The sequence below is a fragment of the Jaculus jaculus genome, chromosome 16 (genome assembly GCF_020740685.1).
Source record: "Jaculus jaculus isolate mJacJac1 chromosome 16, mJacJac1.mat.Y.cur, whole genome shotgun sequence".
Taxonomy (NCBI): Eukaryota; Metazoa; Chordata; class Mammalia; order Rodentia; family Dipodidae; genus Jaculus; species Jaculus jaculus.
The window spans coordinates 59727794-59751192 of NC_059117.1; the positions used below are offsets into that span (position 1 = coordinate 59727794).

Here is a 23399-nt window from a genome sequence, read left to right on the forward strand (position 1 = left end):
AACCCAGGGCCTCCAGCCACTGCAAACGAACTCCAGATGTATGTGCCCCTTGTGCATTGTGCATGTGGCTTACATGGGTCCTGGGGAATCAAACCTGAGTCCTTTGGTTTCACAGGCAAATGCCTTAAACTGCTAAGCCATTTCTCCAGCCCTCTTTTGCTATCCATAATGGCATGTTGATGGGACCAATATTATTCAGGTAATGACAGCTGTTGTGAGGTCATGAATATAGCAGTAAGTCAAATTTGTATATAGAATCTCCTGCCCATCCTCTGGCCCTTAGGTTGTTTCTGTTACCTCTTCCACTCTGGTTTTGAGACAAGGTCTCACCCTGGAGCTCTGGCAGGCTCCAGATTCACTGTGTAGCTCAGGCTGACCACAAATTTGTAGCAATCCTCATACCTCATCTTCTTAGTGCTGGGATAGGTGTGAGCCACCATGTCCACCTGCCTCCCCCCCATTTCATAAAGAAATTTATGTTAGAATATAATCATGGCCATTCATTTATTATATAGCAAAGTTGCAACAAACCCATAAAGACCACAGTATTTACTGTCTGATCCTGTATAGGAACTATTTGACCTGGTGTGTTAGATTTCTGACTTTTTGGTTTAGGGTATATTCAGATGTTACACTTCTAAGTAAAGCTTGAAATCATGACTCCTATATACATTATTCTTTTTACTATTGAATATCATTGCAATTTTTTTTTAAATGATGTTGCTGAATGAAAGGTATCTTATAAGCTTTAAACTGGGATTTCCTAGATACATATAATTCTTGCTTTCTTGTTTTGTGTATTGTTTCAGTCAATGGGAAGGCTCATCTTGAATAGGTGTTTTTGTGGTAGTGCTAGGGATTGAACCCATGCCTCATACATGCTAGGCAAGCACACTGCCACTGAACTACACCCCCAGCATACTTATTTTAAGTACTGCAAGTAAGTTAAAATACTCTTCATCTGTGCTTTTAATAGTTTTATTCTGATTAGTCTAAAACATAAAAAATGAGTTGTGTGTGTGCATGTGCACGTGCTGGTATTACTGATAATGGCAGATCTGACTATCCGTCCACCTTAGTGAAACATTTCCTTTATTTTCAAATGCATTTTATCTCTGACTAGGTTGGGTAATTAGTGTTCTTATCAAACTTATGTTTTTGGTGATCTGTATTTGAGTCCTGACCTTTTTTTTTTTTTTTTTTTTTTTTTGAGGTAGGGTCACACTGTAGCTTAGGCTGGCCTTGAACTCACAGCAGTCTTATGTGCTGGGATTAAAGGTGTGTACCACCATGCCAGGCCTTGATTCCTGACTTTTTTTTTTTTAATGGCTGTGCCAGGCCCTATTGCCACTGCAAATGAACTCCAGATGCATGTGCTACCTTGTGCATCTGGTTTATGTGTATACTGAAGAATCAAACCTGGGTCCTTAGGCTTCACAGGCAAGCACACTGCTAAGTCATCTCTCCGGCCCAAGTCCTGACTTTCTGACATGACTGCTCTCTACAATGTTGGGGTTTTACTGAACCAAAAACCTTGTACATGCTAAGCAAACACTTGCCCACTAAATGCTTTCTTGCTTTCTGAGATAGTGAGCTAAGTTGCCCAGGCTGGCCTGTAATTCACTCTATAGCCCAGGATGACCCTTGAACTTGTAATCCTTTTACCTTGACTTCTCAAGTAGCTGGGATTCCAGATCTTCAATATACTGGCACCTTTACTTTCTTTATACTTAAATTAACCAATGTGGTATTCACCATACCTATGTTATTTGTTTAAATTAATTAAAATGAAATAAAATAGCTATCCATCTTTTGGACAGTACAGATAGGAAACATTTTAGTCACTCTAAAATGTTCTACTTAACAGTACTATTGTCTGTTATAGCTGTCAGGGTTTTTTCTTTACTTGACTTGTGTATCTCTTTTTGCCCTTGTCTGTTCTGCCCGCTTAGTGGAGAGGCTAGACTCCATAAATTTCTTTGACTGATTTCAGTATTGCTGAGACCAGTGTCATCTTCGGTACTTTGCTTTTCAAGGCTTATGACAGACTAGCCAGGTCTGGCAGTGTTCAGCACTCTCTTTTGCTTGCTCTTGGCTAAGGCTTACTTCCTTTCCTTGTATTCATAAAACCCCTCCTAGCTTTTCCATCCTCACACATCACATCTTTCCTCAGCTGTCTGACTATCTGCTCCCTAATATTCTCGGTTCCCTTTATCTTTGGCTGGACCTGTCATAGGAACCTGTTGACCTGTGTCATGAGAGTGAAGTGCTTAATGGGTCAGGTTCTTTAGCGCTGGATTTGTTCAGTTCTTAAGTAGGCATTATTGTCCTCATTTTGCAGATGAGGAAAACATCTTAGATGATTTAAATAATGTTACCTGAAGATAGAGACGATGTTCTTACTGATCCAAAGTATTGTTCTGAACTGTGCTCTATTTCTTCGATCTCTATAAATAACATACTTGTTTAGTTGGTCACTGACTAATTCTCTGTGTGTAGAAAAGTTGGGCTTCAGTAATTGGAATGGTGAGAAGGCCATTCTCATTACAATAAACCAAAGGAGAAATACCAAGGGAAGAAGTACAAATGGTTAAACTAAAACTATTATGAATGCCAGACTTGGGTTTTTAGGGGTCTTATTAACTTTTTAGTCATTTTATATGCATTTTTGTTTCTGAAAGTAGAATTTGTGTGCTTGTACATGTGTAACACTGTGTGTGTATGCATAACATGGCATTTGTGTGCGCATGTGCACATGGCTATTAATATTACATATACTTCTTGGAATTGAGGTTATTAGTAGAATGCGTAATGACAAGTATTAATTTTCACCTAGTAGAAGTTTTGGGCTATATGCAAAGTTTCAGAAGCAGTTATATTTTTAAAGTAAAGAATGGGTATATTTGAAATCTAAGTCCCAAATATTTTATTTCCTACCCATGTTTTACAAGTTAAGGTGTATTTAGTCAGGAATGGTGGCATAAGCTTTTAATCGCAGCACTCAGGAGCCAGAGGTAGGAGAATTGCTGTAAAATGTGAGGCCACCCTGCGAGTACATGGTGAATTCCAGATCAGCCTGGGCTAGAGCAAGACCTTATTTTAGAAATTTTTTTTTTTAAAAGATATGTTTATTTGATTTTTGTTGTTGTTTGTTTAATACATACACTGGCTACTACTTTGTCTTGCCTGTCTTCCTCTTTCCTTTTCAAAGTTGTTTTGGAGACAGGGTTTCATGTTACCCAGGCTGTCTTTGAACTCATTACATAGCTTAGTTTTCTGTCTTTAAACTTCAATACATGTTTTTTTCTTTTCTTTCAGAGTCCCCACAGCCAGTTGGCTTACTTGGCCGTGAACCTGACTTAAGATTACAGCAGCAGGATACCTGCACCTCTGGTTTTACTGACATACATAAGATTTGCAATTGGCTGTCAGAAACACTCTCACATGGACGCCACTCAGATACATCCCTAACAGACACAGTCAACAAAGCTTTGGGATTGAGTACCACTGATGCCTATGAAGATCTAAGGCAAAAACATGAGTATGAGCTGAACTCCACTCTAGATAAGAAAGACTATGAGCAGTCTACTTGTACAAAAATTGAAAATGTACATTTTAAGGGTACCCCGAGCCCATTGCTAGAAGCTGAAGCGGCATCTTTGAAGTATCCTGCTCTTTCTGCCTGTGAAGTAGGCACTGACCATAAGCTTCATTTGAAAGAAGTAAGCCATGTCTTTTTTGCTGTCTTTGTTTGGTCTTGTTAGTGTGTTTGTCAGAGAACTAAGAGAGGGCTGGGAGATAGCTCAGTTGGTAAAGTACTTGCCTTGTAACTTGTAAGCATGAGAACCTAAGTCCCCAGAACCCACATAAAAATGTTAGGCAGTGATGTGCACCTGTAATTCTGGTGCGGGGGTGGCAGAAATAGGAGGATCCCCTGGGCTTGCTGGCTAGCCATTGTAGGCTTATTGGTGACCTCCTTGGCCATTGAGAAACCCTGTCTGAAAAAGAAGTGGATGGTGTATTTAAAGAGCAACAGGTTGTCCTCTGGTGTATGCACATATGTGTGCCAAACAAACAAAACTAAGATAAGCCTGAGTAAAACTGCCTATCCACAAGTGTGGTTGTAAGCTTTCTTTGTTACAAAGAGATAAACAGTGAAGTTACCATTTTCCAGCCTGCTTGGAACTAGTTTTACCTGTTAGGATAAATTTAAGGCTGAGGGAATGATTGGCAGATTGGGAGTTGATTCCATATTGTTTCATGCTGTGGCCAGTGCTTCAGGGTTCAGGTCATATAAGAGGGATGGCAATGCATACACAAACAACTAGATATACAGAATTGAGGAGCCAGGGGCTCTCTGTCCCAACTGTGATCAGAGGCACTGAATCTTGGCCCATAGCATATTTATTCTTAGGCTTATGAGTATATCATAAGCAATTAAGGCAAGAGAGAACCAGACTTTTATGTTCACTCATGTTATCATAAGTTACTTAATTTTTTTAAAAAAATTATTTATTTATTTGCAAGCAGAGAATGAGATGGATAGAGAGAAGAAAGACAGAAAATGGGCATGCCAGGGCCTATAGCCATTGCATACAAACTCCAGATGCATGTGCCCCTTGTGCATCTGGTTTATGTGGGTCCTGGGGAATTGAATCTGCGTTCTTTGGCTTCACAGGCAAATGCCTTTAACTTTTTTTAAGTGACAGCTTCCATAATAAAGACAATAAACCATTATAATTCCATTCCATCCTCCACTTTCCCCTTCACAAATCCAATCATATTCCCTCCCTCTCTCAATCTCTTATTTTGATGTCATCATCTTTTCCTCCTATTATGAGGGTCTTTTGAAGGTAGTTCTAGGCACGACAAGGTCATGGATTTTTCTGTTTGAACGATTGCATCGTAAGCAATCCTATCCTTCCTTTACCTCTTATATTCTTTCTGCCACCTCTTCTGCAATGGACCCTGAGCCTTGGAAGACAGAATATAGATATTTCAGTGCGGAATACTCATCTGTCACTTCTCAGCAGTATGGTGCCTTTTGGAACATCCTAGAGGTCACTATCATCTGAAAAGAAAAGCCTGTCTAATGAAAGTGAGAATAGCATTAGTATATGGGAATAAACATTAAGTAAAGTGCGTGCAGGGCAGTTTGGTGAGCATTTTGGTGTGTGTGTGTGTGTGTGTGTGTGTGTGTGTCTGGCCAGACAAGAGCTGGCATTATACACCTAGAGCTTATGACCTCCCCTGCCATGGGCTTTTGATTAGGTTTTCAGTACCAGGTATGTATTCCGTCCCATGGAGCAGGTCTCCAGTCCAGTTAAAGACCAGTTGGTTTCCCCCAAAACAGACATGCCATTATTGTACCTATTCTATCATTTGGCCTGATTGGCCAAACTTAAGGCTTGCATGGCCACTGTTTTCACTGCTGATGACTTCTCTCCCCCATAGGGCTGCAAGCAGTGCTGCTTTTTTCAGCTTTCTGTCAGCTGGTCTAAAAGTAGGTTTTCAGTTCAGTTTCAGCTTGGTTTCTCAGTGACCTTATAGCCCAGGCATGTGGAGTCTTGAGCAAATAGGGTTTTACTATTTGTTTCTGATGAGGAATGAATAGCCTCAACAATGCCTTGTAATGTTTTGGAGGCATCAAGGACCTCCCTGGCCAGTGACTCACTAGAAGGCATTGCATCCCTGGCACTAAAATTTTGTTATTGCCAGTCTATGGCTTCTGGGTGTGTTATTATCCAGAAACATAGGTTTCCATATGGCATATTCATGACATCTTGAATTTTGGTTAACCCTCCCTCCACCCTTCTTTTTTACTCTGTTTTTCCCATGACTTCGCTTAGGCCGTTGCACTCCCAGTAATCTGTCCATCTAAATACATATATACATTACCATCCCCTTAAGTCCTCCCCTGCCCTCCCTCCTTTATAGCTTTTTTCTAGCTCACTGGTCTCTGCAACTGATTTTTACACTAAATCACATACAAATCTAAACATTTTGTAGCTATGATCCATATAACAGAGAGAACATGTGGCACTTATCTTTCTGGGCCTGGGTTACCTCACTTAGTATAATCCTCCACACTGATTTCCACAATGGCTGTAGAAGGAGTCTCTTTTCCCACATCCTTGCCAGCATTTATTGTTATTTGTTTTCTTTTAAAAAAAAATTTTATTGCGACTTCCATAATTATAGACAATAAACCATGGTAATTTCCTCTGCCTCCCCCCACTTTCCCCTTTGCAGCTCCACTCTCCATCATATACCCTCCCCCTTTCAATCAGTCTCTTTTATTTTGGTGTCATCATCTTTTCCTCCTATTATGATGGTCTTGTGATGGTAGTTTCAGGCACTGTGAGGTCTTGGATATCCAGGCTATTTTGTGTCTGGAGGGTCACGTTGTGAGGAGTCCTACCCTTCCTTTGGCTCTTACATTCTTTCTGTCACCTCTTCCGTAATGGACCCTGAGCCTTGGAAGGTGTGATAGAGATGTTTCAGTGCTGAACGCTTCTTTGTCACTTCTCACCCCTGTGGTGCCTTTTGAGTCATCCCAGAGGTCATTGCCATCTGAAAAGAGAAGGTTCTCTAACCACAAGTGAGAGTAGCATTAATACATGGGTATGAACATTGAGAGAAGTGCTTACTGGTCAGTTTGGTGAGCATAATATGTGCATTTAGCTAGACAACAGCAGATGTTACACTCCTAGGGCTTATGACTTCTCCCATGTTTTCTTTTTAAGGTTTTTCACTATTAGGCATGTATTCCCTCCCATGGAGCAGGCTCTAGTCTAATTAGAGAGAGGTTGTTCCCCCATACAGACATGCCACTATTGCATCTGTTGGCGCTTTTGGCCTGGCTGGCCAAACGTAAGGCCACTGTTTATTTCTGCTGTCTCTCTCCCATTGAGCTGCATGCAGCAGTATAACTTTTTCCAGCTTTCTATCAGCTGGTCTACATGGAGGAGGTTATCAGCTGAGTTCTAGCAGGATTTTTCAGTGACCTTGCAGCCCAAGCATGTGGAGTCTTCAGCAGTAGGGATTTACCATATATTTCTGGTGGGAAACTAAGTGTCTCGGCAATGGCCTGTATTGTTTTAGGGGTATCAGGGACCTCCCTGGGAAACTACTTACTGGAAGGTATCCCATCCCTGACACTGAAAATTTTCTAGTAACAATCTATGGCTTCTGGGTATACCATTGTCCAAAAATATAGGTTTCCATATGTCTAATTCATACCCTCTGAGATTTTGATTAATCCTCCCCCAACCCTTCCTTTACTCAGTATCTTCTCCTGACCTCACTTAGGCCTTTCCACCATCAGTATTCTGTTTTTCTACTTTCATATATGCAATGCCATCCTCCTTTTTCCTCCCTCCCTTATAGCCCCTTCTAGCTCACTGGCCTCTGCTACTGAATTTTATTCTAGTTCACATACCAGTCCAAACATTTGTAGCTTGGATCCATATATGAGAGTACATGAGATGCTTGACATTCTGAGCCTGGGTTACCTCACCAAATATAACCCTTTCCAAGTCCATCCATTTCTCTGCAAATTCCATAATTCCATTTTCCTTGTTGCTTAATAGAATTGCATTGTATAAATGTATCACATCTTCATGATTGAGTTCCTGATTTTAGTGGAAAAGCTTCCAGCTTTTCCCCTTTTAGTATTATGTTGGCTATAGGTTTGTCACAAATAGCCTTTTTTATGTTTAGATATTGTCCTTCCCAGTTTCTTTAGGACTTTTACCATAGTGGGATATTGGATTTTGTCAAATGTCTTTTCTACATCTATTGAGATGATCATGTGATTTTTTTTGTCCTTCAGTCCATTTATATAATGTATTATATTTATCAATTTGTGTATGTTTAACCATTCCTGTATGTGTAAAGCCTACTTGGGTGGGGTGAATGATAGTTTGATATATTCTTGTATTCTGTTTGCCAATATTTTGTTGAGAATTTTTGCATCTATGTTAATGAGGGAGATTGGTATGTAATTTTCTCTTTGTTCTTTGTCTGGTTTTGGTATCAGGGTGATGCTGTCTTAATAGGAGTTTGATAGTATTCCTTTTCTACTTTATGGAAAAGTTTGAGAAGCACTGGTATTAGTTCTTCCATAAAGGTCCGGTAGAATTTACCAGTGAATCCATCTGGGCCTAGGGAAAAAAAAATGCATGCATACATACATAAACACACACACACACACATGTACACATGCATATACATATACACACACATAACTGTTTAGATCTCCATACTTGTTATAGATCTTCTAAATGGTTTATCTCATCTTGATTTAATTTTGGTAGGTCATATAAATCTAGAAAATCATCCATTTCAAATTTAGTAGAATATATGTTCTTAAAATATGTCCTCATGATTTTCTGAATTTCTTTGGTATCTGTTGTAATAGTACCTTTTGCATCTTTAATTTTATTAATGTCTGCCTCTTCTCTCTTTTGCTCAGATTTGCTAAAGGTTTATCAATTCTGTTTATCCTTTCATTGATTCTTAGTAATTTTTTTGTTTCTATTTCATTAATTTCTGCCCTAATCTTTATTATTTCTTTCTGTCTACTGATTTTTGGTTTGCCGTTTTTTTTCCCAAGGCTTTAAGGAGAAGCATTAATATGTTTGCTTGCGACTTTTCTAATATTAATATAGGTACTTAAAGCTATAAATTTCTCTCTCAGGCCTGCCTTCATTGTTTCCCAAAAGTTTTTGTATGTTGTGTTCTTACTAGCATTTGATTCTATGAATTTTTTAATTTCCTTTTTGATTTCTTCAATGACACATTTATCACTCAGTAGTGTACTGTTTAGTTTCCCTGATTTTGTGTAGGTTGTATAGTTCTTCTTGTTCCTATTTTTTAGTTTAGCTCCATTATGATCAGATAGAGTACAAGCAATTACTAATAGTTTTCCTGTATTTGTTAAGATTTGCTTTGTGTCCTAACACATGGTCTATTAGAGATTGTTCCATGTGTTGCTGAGAAGACTGTGTATTCTGCAGCATTTGGATGGAATGTTTAGTAGGTATCTGATAGGTCCATTTGTTCCATGACTTCAATTAATGCAGCTGTCTCTCTTGTTTATTTTTTGCCAAGATGATCTATCAGTTGATGAAGAGTGGGGTATTGAAGTCACCACTACAATTGTGCTGGTGCTATCTGTGACCCTAAGTCTAGTAGTGTTTGATGAAATTGGGAATATCCTTGTTAGGTGCATATATGTGTAGAATTATAGTGTCTTCCTGTTGATTTTTGTTTCCCCTGTAATTAATACACAGTGACCTTTTTTTATATTTCTTCTTCACTAATGTTGGTTTGAGGTTTATCCTATCTGATAATAGGATAGCAACACCTTCATGTTTCCTAGTCCCATTTGTTTGAAATACTATTTTCCATCCTTTTATCCTAAGGTAATATCTGTCTTTTCTGGAGAGGTGAGTTTCTTAGAGGCAACAAACAGGATTCTTACTGTTAATCCAGTCTGCAAGCCTATGTGTTTTGGTTGGGGCATTGACACCATTGGTATTAACAGTTATTATGGAAAGGTAAATATGTATTCTCACCATTCTTCTTGCTTTGTTACTTCCTGTATTCCCTTTACTCTCTTGTATTAACTGTTATTTGAGTATGGTTTATATTTTCCTATTTCCTCATGTGTGTTTTCCTTTCTTTTCAGTGTGAAGGATCTCTTCAAGTATTTTATGTAGAGTTGGCTTAGTGGTCATATAATACCAGTTTTTGTTGTGGAATGTCCTTACTTCTCCATCACTTTGGATGGATAGCTTTGTTAGATAAAGTATTCTTGGTTGACAGTTGTTATCTTTCAGAACTTGGAATATATCATTCCAAGCCTTTCTGATTTTTACAGGTTGTGTTGAATAATGGGCTTGCTTTCGTATATGACTTGATTCTTATCTCTAACTGCTTTCAATATATTTGCTTTCATCTGTGTGTTTACTAGCTTAATTATAATATGGTGAGGAGAGATTCTTTTGAAAACCCCTACTATGCCTTTGGACTGAAATTCTTCTCTTTCTACTATACCCTGAATTCTTAAGTTTGATCTCTTCATAGTGTCCCAAATGTCTTGAAATTCCCATTCATACATTAGCTTGTCTTTCTCTTTGTTAGACTATATTAGATCTGCCTTCTGGTCTTCTAATTTAGATTTTCTGTTCTCTCCTTCATCCATTGTGTTTGTGAGACTTTCTACAGAGATTTTGTTTTTCTTTAGTATTTCTGTTTCCTTACTCATGTCTTGTATTGACCTTTTTATTTCATTAAGTTGATTTCTTGTGTTCTCTTTTAGGAGTTTGTTTTCTTTGGTTCCTTTGATTTTCTTTTTCTCTGATTTCCTTGAACATAGTTATAATCATCCTTTTGAAATCTTTGTCAGGCATTTCATCTAAATCAGTCTCATAGGAGGTCATTTCTGATGGATTCATCATTTTTGATGAAATTAAAATGTCTTGCTATTTTGTGTTTCTTATATTAAAATATAGAGATTTTTTACATCTTGCAATTATTTGATGCTTGGGTTTTCTAAGTATCTGCAGTATTTTTCCCCCCAAGGTAGGGTCTCATTGTAGCCCAGGCTGACTTGGAATTCATTATATAGTCTCAGGCGGGCCTTGAACTCATGCTGATTTTATTACATCTGTCTCCCAAGTGCTGGTATTAAAGGCGTGTGACACCATGCCCAGTCTGCATTTTTAGATGTATAAATCTGATGTTATATATCTTCAGGGTAAGAGAATAAGGTGCCAGGTGTGGCTTTTAAATGGCTCCCAGAATAACAACAGAAGTGACCCTAGATATTGGGTTTCCTTGCTATGCAAGTGTTGTAGTAGGCCAGAAGGAACAAAATACCGGGAAATTCTAAAATTCAACTGGACAATATACACATTTAATCAAAAGCAGCATGGAGTATTTATGTAAGAGTGGGTATTAGAACATACATAATCTAACAAAGTCAAAGTCCCTAAGGATGTGTTTTGCCCCATATTCTCAATCCTGTTAACTGGAAGACTGAGATTCTGGTCTGTAAATTGTTACAGGTTGGCCTGCGGCTATGTGAGACCCTGCCCCCAGGAATAATAGAATAGTACCACAAAGGCACTATAAATCAGGAACCAACAAAGGACAACTCCAAAATATAGCTTATTTAAGAATGGCAAATTTGCCGGGCATGGTGGTGCACACCTTTAGTCCCAGCACTTGGGAGGCAGAGGTAGGTGGATTACCATGAGTTCAAAGCCACCCTGAAACTACATAGTTAATTCCAGGTCAGCCTGGACTAGAGTGAAACCCTACCTTGAAAAACCAAAAAAAAAAGAATGGCAAAGCTGACTGTCTCAATCAAATCTAGCACATAACCTGCCCTGATCTGACGAAGGTACAATTAGCACTTCTAATGCAGGCCTATATACCAGGCTTTTTTGGTGGATACTGACCTGGTGTAACTAAGCCCTGTTATGTTACCTTTTGAAATGGCTTTGGTTTCAGACATGCTGTGTGCCTGCTTGGGTCCCTCTTTACTGCGCCATGGGCTCAGCTAAGCTGGCTGGGTTAGTGGTTCTATTGCTCTGATTGCATATGCTGGATACTGTGTAGATCACTTCCTTCTCCAGGTCTCCAGTGGTTGTAGGTGCTGGCAGTTGGGGAAGGGGTGGAGTGGCTGTGGAGGATGCCTGAAGTTGTAATGGAGCTGCTTGGCTGTTCCTTACAATCCTCTTCACTAGCTGTTCAGCTGGTCCCCTGCTGTCTTCTCCTTCATGTTTCTTGACTTTGCAGGTAGGCTAGTGTGAGTACAACAAAGTCCCTTCACTTGGCTTATCCTGGGGGCTCAGGTAGAGCCTGGAGGCTATGCAGACTCACACCACTTGCTGGAGCTGCTTCTGCCTGGTTCTCTCCTGCTTATCTGCTGAGGTTGATAATTTCTTATACACCTTCACTTTTTAGTAGAAGAGTATATTTTACTGTTTTTCTGCTTATTTCCTCCCTAGTTTGCTTTGGCATGCCTGCCTGCTGTGCATTAATCTTTACTGGAAGTCCTTGTGGTTTTTTATGTCAACCTTTATAACCTTTTTTTAAAATATAAAAACCTTGTAGTTTTTAAGATTTAAATCACTATAACTAGAAGTAGAATTAAAATTGGTATACAGGGCTGGAGAGATGGCTTAGTGGTTAAGCGCTTGCCTGTGAAGCCTAAGGACCCCGGTTCAAGGCTCGGCTCCCCAGGTCCCACGTTAGCCAGATGCACAAGGGGGCGCACACATCTGGAGTTCGTTTGCAGAGACTGGAAGCCCTGGCGCACCCATTCTCTCTCTCTCCCTCTATCTGTCTTTCTCTCTGTGTCTGTCGCTCTCAAATAAATAAATTAAAAAATAAAAATAAAAAAAAATAAAAATTGGTATACAGCCAGGCATGGTGGCACACACCTTTAATCCCAGCATTTGGGAGGCAGTAGTAGGGGGATCACTGTGAGTTTGAGGACAGCCCAAAACTACATAGTGAATTCTAGGTCAGTCTGGGCTAAAGCAAGACTCTACCTTAAAAAAAAAAAAAAAAAAAAAAAGGATGGTATACAAACATGTTTATTATTACAGTAAGTATGAAGAAGTTTAAAGCCAAAAGCACAGTGATGAAATGTTTAAATATATTATAAACCTGTTTTTAACAACCTAATAGCATCTTAAAATATCACCTTCAAAACATGGTTTGTTTGTTTTTTTTATATAAATTAGAACGCTTAACAGCCATAGGTTTCGTTACATGAAGCATGTTAGTATACTGACTATGGCTAGCCAGTCTTAGACATAACAAGAACATGTTACATGTACTATTAAGAGGAGAGAGGCATCTTTCATTTAAAATTTTAATTATGTTTTAAATTGAGGAAGATATAACCTAATTTGATATTTTTTAACCATATGGGTATTCACTTATAAACCAATGTTAGTAGTAATGTAAAGACCCAATAATTTTTTGTAGTTTTAAAATGTGTCAATTTAAAAAATTATTTATTTATTGGAGAGCGAAAGAGATAAAGACAGATGGGGATGAGAGGAGAATGGGCACACCAGAACGTTCAGCCACTCCAGTTGCATCCTTCAGCCACTCCAGATGCATGCGCCACCGTGTGCATCTGGCTTACATGGGTATTGGGGAATTGAATCTGGGTCCTTTGGCTTCTCAGGCAAGTGTCTTAACCACTAAGCCATCTCTCCAGTCCCCCCTTTAAAAAAAATTAATTTATTTGAGACAGACAGGAGGGGTAGAGAGACTGGGTATGCCAAGGTCGTCAGTTGCTGCAAATAAACTCCAGCTGCATGTGCCACCTTGTGCATCTGGCTTACGTTGGTCCTAGAGAATCAAACCTGCTTCACAGGCAAGCGTCTTAACCGCTAAGCTGCCTCCCCAGCCCTGTTTTATTTATTTATTTATTTGAGAGAAAGAGGCAGAGAGAGAATCAATGCATGTTCCAGGGCCTCCATTCACTGCAAACAAACTCCAGACACTTGTATCACCTTGTGCATCTGGCTTAAGTGGGTCCTTAGGAATTGAACCTGGGTCCTTTGGCTTTATAGGCAAGCACCTTAGCTGCTAATCCATTTCTCCAGCCCTGTTTTTTGTTTTTTAATATCTTATTTATTCATTTATTTGTAAGCAGAGAGAGGCAGAAAGAAAAGACAGACACAGAATGGGTGTGCTAGGGCTTCTAAGCCACTACAAAGGAACTCCTTAACCACTGTCTTCTCTCCCACCATTTTGATTGTTTTTGTTGTTGTTGTTGTCATCATTGCTGTTTTGTGAGGTAGAGTCCTGCTCTAGCCCACACTGGCCTCGAATTCAGTATGGTGTCTCAGGGTGGTCTCAAACTCACTGTGATCCTTCTACCTCTGCCTCTTGAGTGCTGAGATGAAATGCGTGTGCTACCATGCCCGGTTTATAAAACATTTTTTAAAATTATTTATTTATTTATTATGTATTTGAGAGCAACATACAGAGAGGGAGAGAGAGAGAGAGAGAAGGAGGGAGGGAGGGAGGGAGAGGGGGGAGAGAGAGAGAGGGAGAGAGAATGGGTGCGCCAGGGCCTCCAGCCACTGCAAACGAACTCCAGATGTGTGTGCCCCCTTCTGCTTAACCACTAAGCCATCTCTCCAGCCCTATAAAACATTCTTAATGGTTGATTTGTATGTGTCTGTAAGGCAAATATATTATTTACTCAAGTATGTTAATTACTTAAGAAAAGCAGGAAACAGATGTCACTGTCTCAATGTTTGGGTTTTTAGCCTAGATGATGATATGTATGTAATTAAGTATACACACACATATTTTTATTATACACATATAATCTTACCCAGATTCTGAATTTCACTATTTTGGGGTGATTTTATTTTCTGGAATCTCTGTGAAAAAAAAAATTTAACTCAATGTGCCCAATAAGTTTATAAAGTTAAAAATTTTGTATTTGTTACTTTTACATCAATCTTGAAAAAGAAATCTATTGTAATCAATCTAATTAAAAAAAGAAACCAAGCCGGGCGTGGTGGCACACACCTTTAATCCCAGCACTAGGGAGCAGAGGTAGGAGGCCACCCTGAGACTACATAGTGAATTCCAGGTCAGCCTGAGCCAGAATGAGACTCTACCGGGGGGGGGGGGGGGGGGAACAGTAGTGGGTGTTGGAAAGATGACTTAGTAGTTAAGGCGCTTGCCTGTGAAGCCTAAGGAGCCAGGTTCGATTCCCCAGTACCCATGTAAGCCAGATGCACAAGGAGTTTGCACTGGCTGGAGGCCCTGGTGTACACATTCTCTATCTGTCTCTCTCTTTCTCTCTTTCATACAAGCAAATAAATAAAGAGCTTAAAAAAACAGTGGTGTAGATTATTTAGATATTTAATATCTTTTTTTTTTTAAGCTATGACCATTGTGGTGATTTGATTTAGGTGTCTCCCATAAACTTAGTTGTTCTAAATGCTAAGTTCCCAGCTGATGGAGATTTGGGAATTAACGCCTCCTGGAGGATGTGTATTGTTGTGGCAGGCTTATGGGTGTTACAGCCAGTTTCCCCAAGCCAATGTTTGGCACACTCTCCTGTTGCTGTTGTCCACCTTATGTTGGCCAGGGGTTGATGTCCACCCTCTGCTCATGCCATCGGTTTCCCTCCCATCGTTGGAGCTTCCCCTCAAGCCTGGAAGCCAAAATAAACCTCCCTTTCCCGCAAGCTGCTCTTGGTTGGGTGGTCTCTGCCAGCAATGCAAACCTGACTGCAACAGTAAAGTGGTACTGAGGGGTGGTGTCATTTGCTGCTAGACACCTGATTGTGTGGCTTTGGCCTTTTGGAGCTGATTTGAAAAGGAATGTGGAAGGATTTGGAACCTTGGTCTAAGAGATGCCTTGCAGTGCTATAAGTACAGTTTGATGGACTATTCTAGTCAGAGTTGAAAGACCTGAATGCAGTAAGAACTATGAACTGTGGGGTTTGGCTTATGAGGGTGAGAGAGAGAGTTTTGCCTGGATTGTGCAAGCAGTTTGTGTGGGAAGCTTGCTGTTATGCCCATGCCCTGAGAAGTTGTACAGGGTTGCTTTGCATAGAAATGAACTGTCGTGGGCTGGAGAGATGGCTTAGCGGTTAAGCGCTTGCCTGTGAAGCCTAAGGACCCCGGTTCGAGGCTCAGTTCCCCAGGTCCCACGTTAGCCAGATGCACAAGGGGGCGCACGCGTCTGGAGTTTGTTTGCAGAGGCTGGAAGCCCTGGCGCGCCCATTCTCTCTCTCTCCCTCTATCTGTCTTTCTCTCTGTGTCTGTCGCTCTCAAATAAATAACTAAATAATTTAAAAAAAAAAAAAAAAAGAAATGAACTGTCGTGAGCAGAGGGATATGGCACAGAAAGAAAAATCTTTGGATAAACTGCTGTCTGTTCAGCTGCAATGGAGAGATTACAGCCTTTGAGACTGGGCCAGCTGACCTGTGCTGGGGCAACAGGAAGAATGTAGACTCTTTTGAAGGGGCCTGAGTGCTCAAGGAGTGTCCTTTCTTCAAAGTCTGCTTTATTCCCCCCTGGATTAACAAATTGGCACCCTATCTGGTATTGTGGAGTATAAGAAATGCTGAAAAGAGGGTCACTGAGTTTGTAGTACGGTCTTATGTTTTGGAAATGGCCACGGCCAGTGTGAAGCAGGTTTGCTGGATGCCTGCATGGAGACCCCATGGGGCCATGAGAATAAACCATGCATTGCAGTGGAAAGCTGCCGGGCTGATGAAGTTTTCCAGGACTGTGAGTAGCCTAGTTGGAGGGGCAGAATTGGAATGCCAGAGATTTGTTGCTCGTTAGAGTTATCCAACTTGGAGATTTGTTACTGGCTAAAGTTGTTGGACTTGGAGTTAAAGTTTGTTTGCCCTGGTTGTTTTAAATCTTGTATTGGCTGAATGTTTCTTTGCTATGCTCAGTGCCATCTTCTGCAATATGAATGTTGATTCTGTGCCATTATGGGGGTTTTTGAGTTTTTTGTTTTGTTTTTTGTATTATTGCTCAGTTAAAAGATCTTGGACCATGGGGATGTATGAACATTGGAATTGATAAAAACTATGGGGACTTTCAAAGTTAGATGAATACATTGCATTTTACATCATGTATGGTTATCAGTTTATGGGGGCCAGGGATGGAATGTGGTGGTTTGATTCAGGTGTCTCCCATAAACTTAGGTGTTTGGAGTGCTAGGTTCCCAGCTGGTAGAGATTTGGGAATTAATGCCTCCTGGAGGGAGTGTATTGTTGGGGACCGGGCTTATGGTTGTTATAGCCAGTTTCCCCATGCCAGTATTTGGCACACTCTCCTGTTGCTATTATCTACCTTATGTTGGCCAGAGGATGATGTCCACCCTCTGCTCATGCCATTTTGGAGCTTTCCCTCAAGATTTCCTTCTCTACCTCTTTATTTCTCTGTTGGTCACTCTCAAATAAATAAAGTTCTGCAGTCACCACTTTCCTAAATTAAAAGAATTTTTTAAAAAAAGTTTTTAATTCAGGCCTGGAGAGATGGCTTAGTGGTTAAGGCCCTTGCCTATGAAGCCTAAGAACACATGTTCAAATCTCCAGGACCCATGTAGCCATGCGCACAAGGGGATGCATGTGTGTGGAGTTCATTCACAACAGCTGAAAGGCCCTGGTGTGTCCATTCTCTCCCTCCCTCCCTCCTTCTCTCTCTCTCTCTTAAATAATTAAAAAAGAAAAAGTTTAACTCAGAGAGCTAGTCAGTTGTCTTAGGGTGACTGTTGTAATTCAAACTTACGATAACCTTATAGTGCCCAGGAGCAAGGGAGTTCTCCTTTAATTTCCTTGATTGCTCGGTCCTTTAGGGAGAGGATCTTAGGAAAGCTTTTTTTTTTTTTTTTTTTTTTTTTTGTCTTGTTTTTGCTACTAAGGAAAGCTATTTTTTTTTTGATTGAAGGTTTTTCTTCCTCTATGTTCCCATTGTGTCTGGGTTGTTCTCTTGAGGACAAGTGAATGGCTTAGAACATCTGGAATATCCCTTATGTGGTGTCTATCTCCAAAAGACCATGTCCTGTTCCATCTGACCCAGGCACAGGATGTATGTGCCTGCAGGATTCTTATCTTTGTTGTGACACTCATTAAATACTATATAGATTTTTGGCCAGAAAAATATTGAAACAAGAATATAGCTGAGGAGAAGCAGTAGTTATGGATGCAGATGTTTTTGTTTGTTTTTTTTTTTGTTTGTTTGTTTATTTGTTTTTTGAGGTGGGGTCTCTTCCTAGCCCAGACTCATGCTGGCCTCAAACTCAAAGTGATCCTCCTACCTCTTCCTCCTCAGTGCTGGGATTAAAGGCATGCTCCACCATGCCCTGCTTAGATAGAGTTCTCAAACTATTGCTGGTGAGGGGACTGAGACACAACTCCATATTGTCTGTAACCTTGAGCAGTCTGAGGAGTTCCCTTAGGTTGCATCTAGGATTTATGGAATTTTAGGAAGAGCCAGTATGAAGCAAAGTTGAAGGGTTTTTGTTTGTTCGTTTGACTATTTTTTAATTTTTATTTATTTGAGAGCAAGAGATTGGGCATGCCAGGTCCTTCAGCTTCTGCAAACGAACTCCAGGCACATGTGCCACCTTGTGCCTCTGGCTTACATGGGTCCTGGGGAATTGAACCTGAGTCCTTTGGCTTTGTAGGCAAGCTCCTTAACCACTACAACATCTCTCCAGTCCTAAAGATTTCATTAAAGATATTTCAATACATACTGAAGAGTGGGGATTAGGAAGAGGCAGGGGCACTCAAGAAGGAGAATGAAAGCACACCTGAGAACATGGGTGTGTGGACTGTTAGGAGAGTGTCTTTACAAATGAGGATTTTATTCTAGCATAGAATTTCTCCAGGTTGTTTCATAACAAATAACTACTCTTTTTTATTTTTATTTTTTTACAACTACTCTTTTTGATATGGGATTTTGTTCTGCTTGGAGAGGAAGGAAGGTATTGGACCAGAGTTGGGGCTGAGACCAACTAGGGCGACCTAGAAATAAAGAGAATATGCGACCTCAACAGCAGACTGTTCTTTATTGGAGAGCTGCACGCCTTTAATCCCAGCACTCGGAGGCAGAGGTAGGAGGATTGCCAAGTGTTCAGGGCCACCTTGAGACTACATAGTGAATTCTAGGTCAGCCTGGGATAGAGTGAGACCCTACCTCAAAAAAAAAAACCTGGAAAGGTAACAGGTTTATTTGCTAGGAAGGTAACTGGCTATGGTAAACAGCATGGTAGCTTGTGGTTAAGATTTATCTGAACTTATTTTATCTACTTTGAGGCAGGAGTAGCTACATTCCTCAATTTGCATCGAGAAATACATGTTTACTTTTGTACAGTTATGCTGTCAGCAACATTGAGATGTGGCAATGGTCTCCCAACAGTTTCATAATAAAATTGAATCCTCTGACCATTAGCTGCTTTCTGCTGGTAAGGCAGATTAAGCTAGTGAATTTAGTGCCTCAGTGTCACAAATAAAGTTAGGTATTTTCTATTGTTATGCAAATAAAAGGGGGGAAATCAGCGTCTTGGGAGATAATTAACAGCCTTGCTTATTCAGGTCCCCAGTTTATTTAGGTTATGTACTTAGACTGCTGACTTCTGGCATTGGGCTTTATCTTCCTTATGAAGTAGCTGCAGCATTGAGGATATTGAGAATAATACCAGGATGGCACCATATTCCTAACGGCATATTTCTAAATTATTCTTCTGGCTTTGAATAAAAGTCAAGTGCATAATGCAGCCTTTCATACAGTTTCAGGAATTAATGATGGTAGGGTGTATGTATGGCAGACATTGAGATGCCAGTATTGTTAATATTTCCCAAAATATCTAGTACTCAGGCTCATAGTAGTATGGGCTAAAGTAAATATAGCCTGCTTCCTGTTTATATTACTGAAGTTTTTATGCCCACATATTTAAATATTACCTATGGCCATTTGTACATTATAATACCAGGTGAGTATTTGTCCTGCAAAGCTTAGACTTGGCTATCTTTTTTTTTTAACCTTAGAACCTTACCAATCCCTGCTTTAAACTAACACCCAAGTTTCCTTTGAAGCAGCAAAGTTTTTGTTGGTTCATTCGTGGGTCGTTTTATTTTATTTTATTTGTTTGACAGGACAGAAAGAGGCAGAGAGAGAGAATGGGTGTGCCAGGGCCTCTAGCCACTGAATCAAACTCTAGATGCATGTGCCACTTTGTGCATCTGGCTTTATGTGGCACTAGGGAATCAAACCCAGGTACTTAGGCATTGCAGACAAGCACTTTAACCATTGAGTCATATTTACAGCCCCATTAGTGATTGTGTGTGTGTGTCTTTTTTTTTTCTAGAGGTAGGGTCTCTAGCCCAGGCTGACCTGGAATTCACCATGTAGTCATAGGGTGGCCTCAAACTCATGGTACTCTTCCTACCTCTGCCTCCCGAGTGTTGGGATTAAAGGTGTGCACTACCATGCTGAGCTCCATTAGTATTTTTGAGACATGGTCTTGATACGTACCTTTGGCTAATCTGGAACTCACTACATAAACCTGGTTGGCCTTAAACTTAATCCTTCTGCCTCTGCCTTGTGAGTGCTTGGGTTACAGAAATATACTACCATATGTAGAATTGGCAAATGATGTTTAAATTATGAAAGTAAGAGTCTCATAACTTTAAGTCAGATGTGGTGTTGCATTCCTATAATTGTAGCATTTGGGAGGCCGAGGAGGATTGCTGTGACTTCGAGGCCAGTTTGGACAGCAGAATGAGTTCTAGGTTAGCCTGGGCTAGTGTGAGACCCTGCCTCAAAAAAGAGGGCTAGATAGATGGCTTATTGGCTAAGGTACTTGCCTGTGAACTCTAAGGACCCATGTTTGACTCTATAGATCCCATGTATGCCAAATGCATAAAGGTGAGTCAAGATTAGGTTGTATATGCCCACTATGTGGCGTAAGTATCTGGAGTTAAATTACAGTGGCTGAGGCGTTGGCATGCCAATTCTCTACCCCCCTCCCTCTCTCTCTCTTTCTCTCTGTCTCTAAAATAAAATAATAAAAATTATTAACAAAAAACTAAAGCAAAACAATTATAACTATAGAGCTAAGGAAATGGCTCAGCACTTGCCACTTAATATAAATGTTTCTCTGGCTGGAAACCACCAGGTTAACTCCTAAGAACTTGTGTAAAATCTGGGCTTAGGGGCTAGAGAGATGGCTTAGCAGTTAAAGAAGCTTGCTTGCAAAGCCTGATGACCATGGTTCAATTTGCCAGTAAAGCCAGATGCATAAATTGGCACATGCATATGGAGTTCATTTGCAGTGGCAAGAGGTCCTGGAGTTCCCATACTTTTTCTCTCAAATAATTTTTTTTTTTTTTTGAACTAGGGTCTTGCTGTAGTCCAGGCTCAACTGGAATTCACTGTTTAGTCTCAGGGTGGCCTTAAACTTAAGAGCAATCCACCTAACTCTGCCTCGCAAGTGGTGGGATTAAAAGTAAACCAGGCATGGTGGTGCACACCTTTATCCCAGCACTCGGGAGGCTGAGGTAGGAGGGCACCTGTGAGTTTGAGGTCACCCTGAGACTACATAGTAAATTCAGGTCAGCCTGGACTAGAGCAAGACCTACCTTGAAAAAACAAAATAAGCCGGGCGTGGTGGCGCACGCCTTTAATCCCAGCACTCAGGAGGCAGAGGTAGGAGGATCGCCGTGAGTTCGAGGCCACCCTGAGACTACAGAGTTAATTCCAGGTCAGCCTGAACCAGAGTGAAACCCTACCTCAAAAAACCAAAATAATAATAATAATAATAATTAATTAAATTTAAAATGTTGGGTTTAGTTATGCACTCATTAACCCCACTGAGGGTGAGGGGAAGAGATGGGTCAGTATAGAAACCTGGGGCTTGCTAATGGACAACATCTCCAGGTGAGGGCCTCCCTGTCTTAATACATGGATGTGTGATAAGAGGATACCCATCTCTCTACTCTGGCCTCTGCTGGAATACATGTCAGCACATGTGTATACATCATACACTACACACACATTTTACATAGCCATGTAAAAAAGGAATATTAAAACTTTACTATGTTCATATTTATTACTCATTTTTAATATTTAGACTGAAGTTTGTGAATTTTTATTTATTTGCAACTAGAGAGAGAACAAATGGATGCTGGGACTAAAGGTGTACACCACCACACCCAGCTGAAATAATTATTTTTTACATTAAAATTAGAAGGAAAGCTACTAAATATATGTACTTTAATTTTTAGGATCCAAATTTAATTGTCAATAATTTTGAAGAGTGCAGTTTGTGTCCTACTGTTCCCATTGAGCATGGATTCCATGGACAACAGTCTAAATCAAATGATGATGAAGAGACTGAAATACATTGGAAGTTGATTCCAATTACAGGTAAGAACAAGTATACTAAGTCTTCAGTTTGCTTCTTTATACTTAGGGACCAGTTTTCTAGAGGGTTTCAAATCTTTTCTGGATTTTATTCTTGGGGCCCTAACATCTTACCTGGCTCTAGTAGCTTCCAGTGTCTCATTCTGAGCAGTACACTGTTTTATCACCCGAGTGTTGAAGTTCTTGATCAGCATCAGCAAGTCTCTGCAAAGGACCCACTGATAACAGTTTCTTATCTTATCAAATGAAAATTGTTGGCAGAACCAATTTTCTTATAAGGGGAAATATACAGAGAAGAAACAATCTCTTCAGGCAATACTTTCCAATTTTTCAGTGTAAATGTCACTTTAACAAGCTGTCATCTGTCATGGTTATTTAAAGTTCATATGTATGAAAGAAATTTAACTTCCTGATATTCTCTCAAAGAAATTAGATCATCTTAGAGAATGTCCTAGTAAAATTAAATGCAAATATCCCATGAAAACTTAATGAATCGTTGAATTTGGTAGTTGTTGAAAGATTATAATTCATAGCATTCTTACTTCTCATGCACACACTATATGCTCTTAATATTCCAACTTCTTCATCTTCATTAGCTAAATATGTTTGAAAATGCTTCCAGAGCACATCTTTTCCATTCCTAGCTCCCCCCACCTGCCACACCCCCCCAAAATAAACCTGGGTTAAGCTTTAGACCTAGAGTCTATGAGACCTAAGAATTCTCAGAATTTCTAAAATGGTATATTTCCATAGACTTCAGCCTTGTTCTCTACTTCATGCCTTTCCTAGAGAGGACAAGAGGCCTAGACCAGATAAGAAGGGACTGGTACTCTTACATGAGCTGGAGACATGGCTATGTGAGATTTCTAAATAGAATAGGGAAGTAGCAGATAGAAGATGATTCTATTAACCTTTATTCATTAAAACACCCTCATAATTGGTGTTGAGTCATTTAAGGAACTATGTCTAGGTGTTGATATGCCATCAGCTGAATGGAAAGGGACTTCCCATTTTCAAATGACCTTTCAAGAATATTTAGGCAAAAAAAAGGACTACATCATCTTGTTAGCATTTGTGGTTGACTGGAAAGTGGTCTCAAGTCTAATGGTTGCTTTTCTCCAGGAGGTAATACACGAAGCCCAGACGATCAGCGTGTGAAACATAGTGACAGACACACACCAGGTGAGAAGCCCCTTTGCTGTTCTCCTAGTGCTTCCTTCTTGAGAACTGCTACTTGCACATCAGGGTCTCCATCAGTAGGGCTTTGACTTACATTGTGCCTTTAACTGAAAAGTTGTGATAGTGAGTGTCCTACTTATATTTAATTTACTAACTGAATTTCATTAAACATTCATAATTCAAATGATATTTTCACAGGAGTCATTAAATGTTTATAGGTGAAATTTTCTTCTACAGTAAGTTCTAGCTGATAGGATCATTTAGGAAGA

General features: G+C 40.0%; 1 protein-coding gene across 2 annotated transcripts in view; it reads left to right on the forward strand.

The window, feature by feature from the left end:
• The window catches only part of Tasor (transcription activation suppressor), a 101731-nt gene that overhangs the window by 48234 nt on the left and 30098 nt on the right, over positions 1-23399 (forward strand). For both annotated transcript variants that reach the window (XM_045135735.1, XM_045135736.1), the window contains exons 15-17: positions 3319-3722; positions 21813-21954; positions 23074-23133. In XM_045135735.1, coding sequence (XP_044991670.1) covers positions 3319-3722; positions 21813-21954; positions 23074-23133 — 606 coding nt within the window. The remainder of the gene's footprint in view (positions 1-3318; positions 3723-21812; positions 21955-23073; positions 23134-23399) is intronic.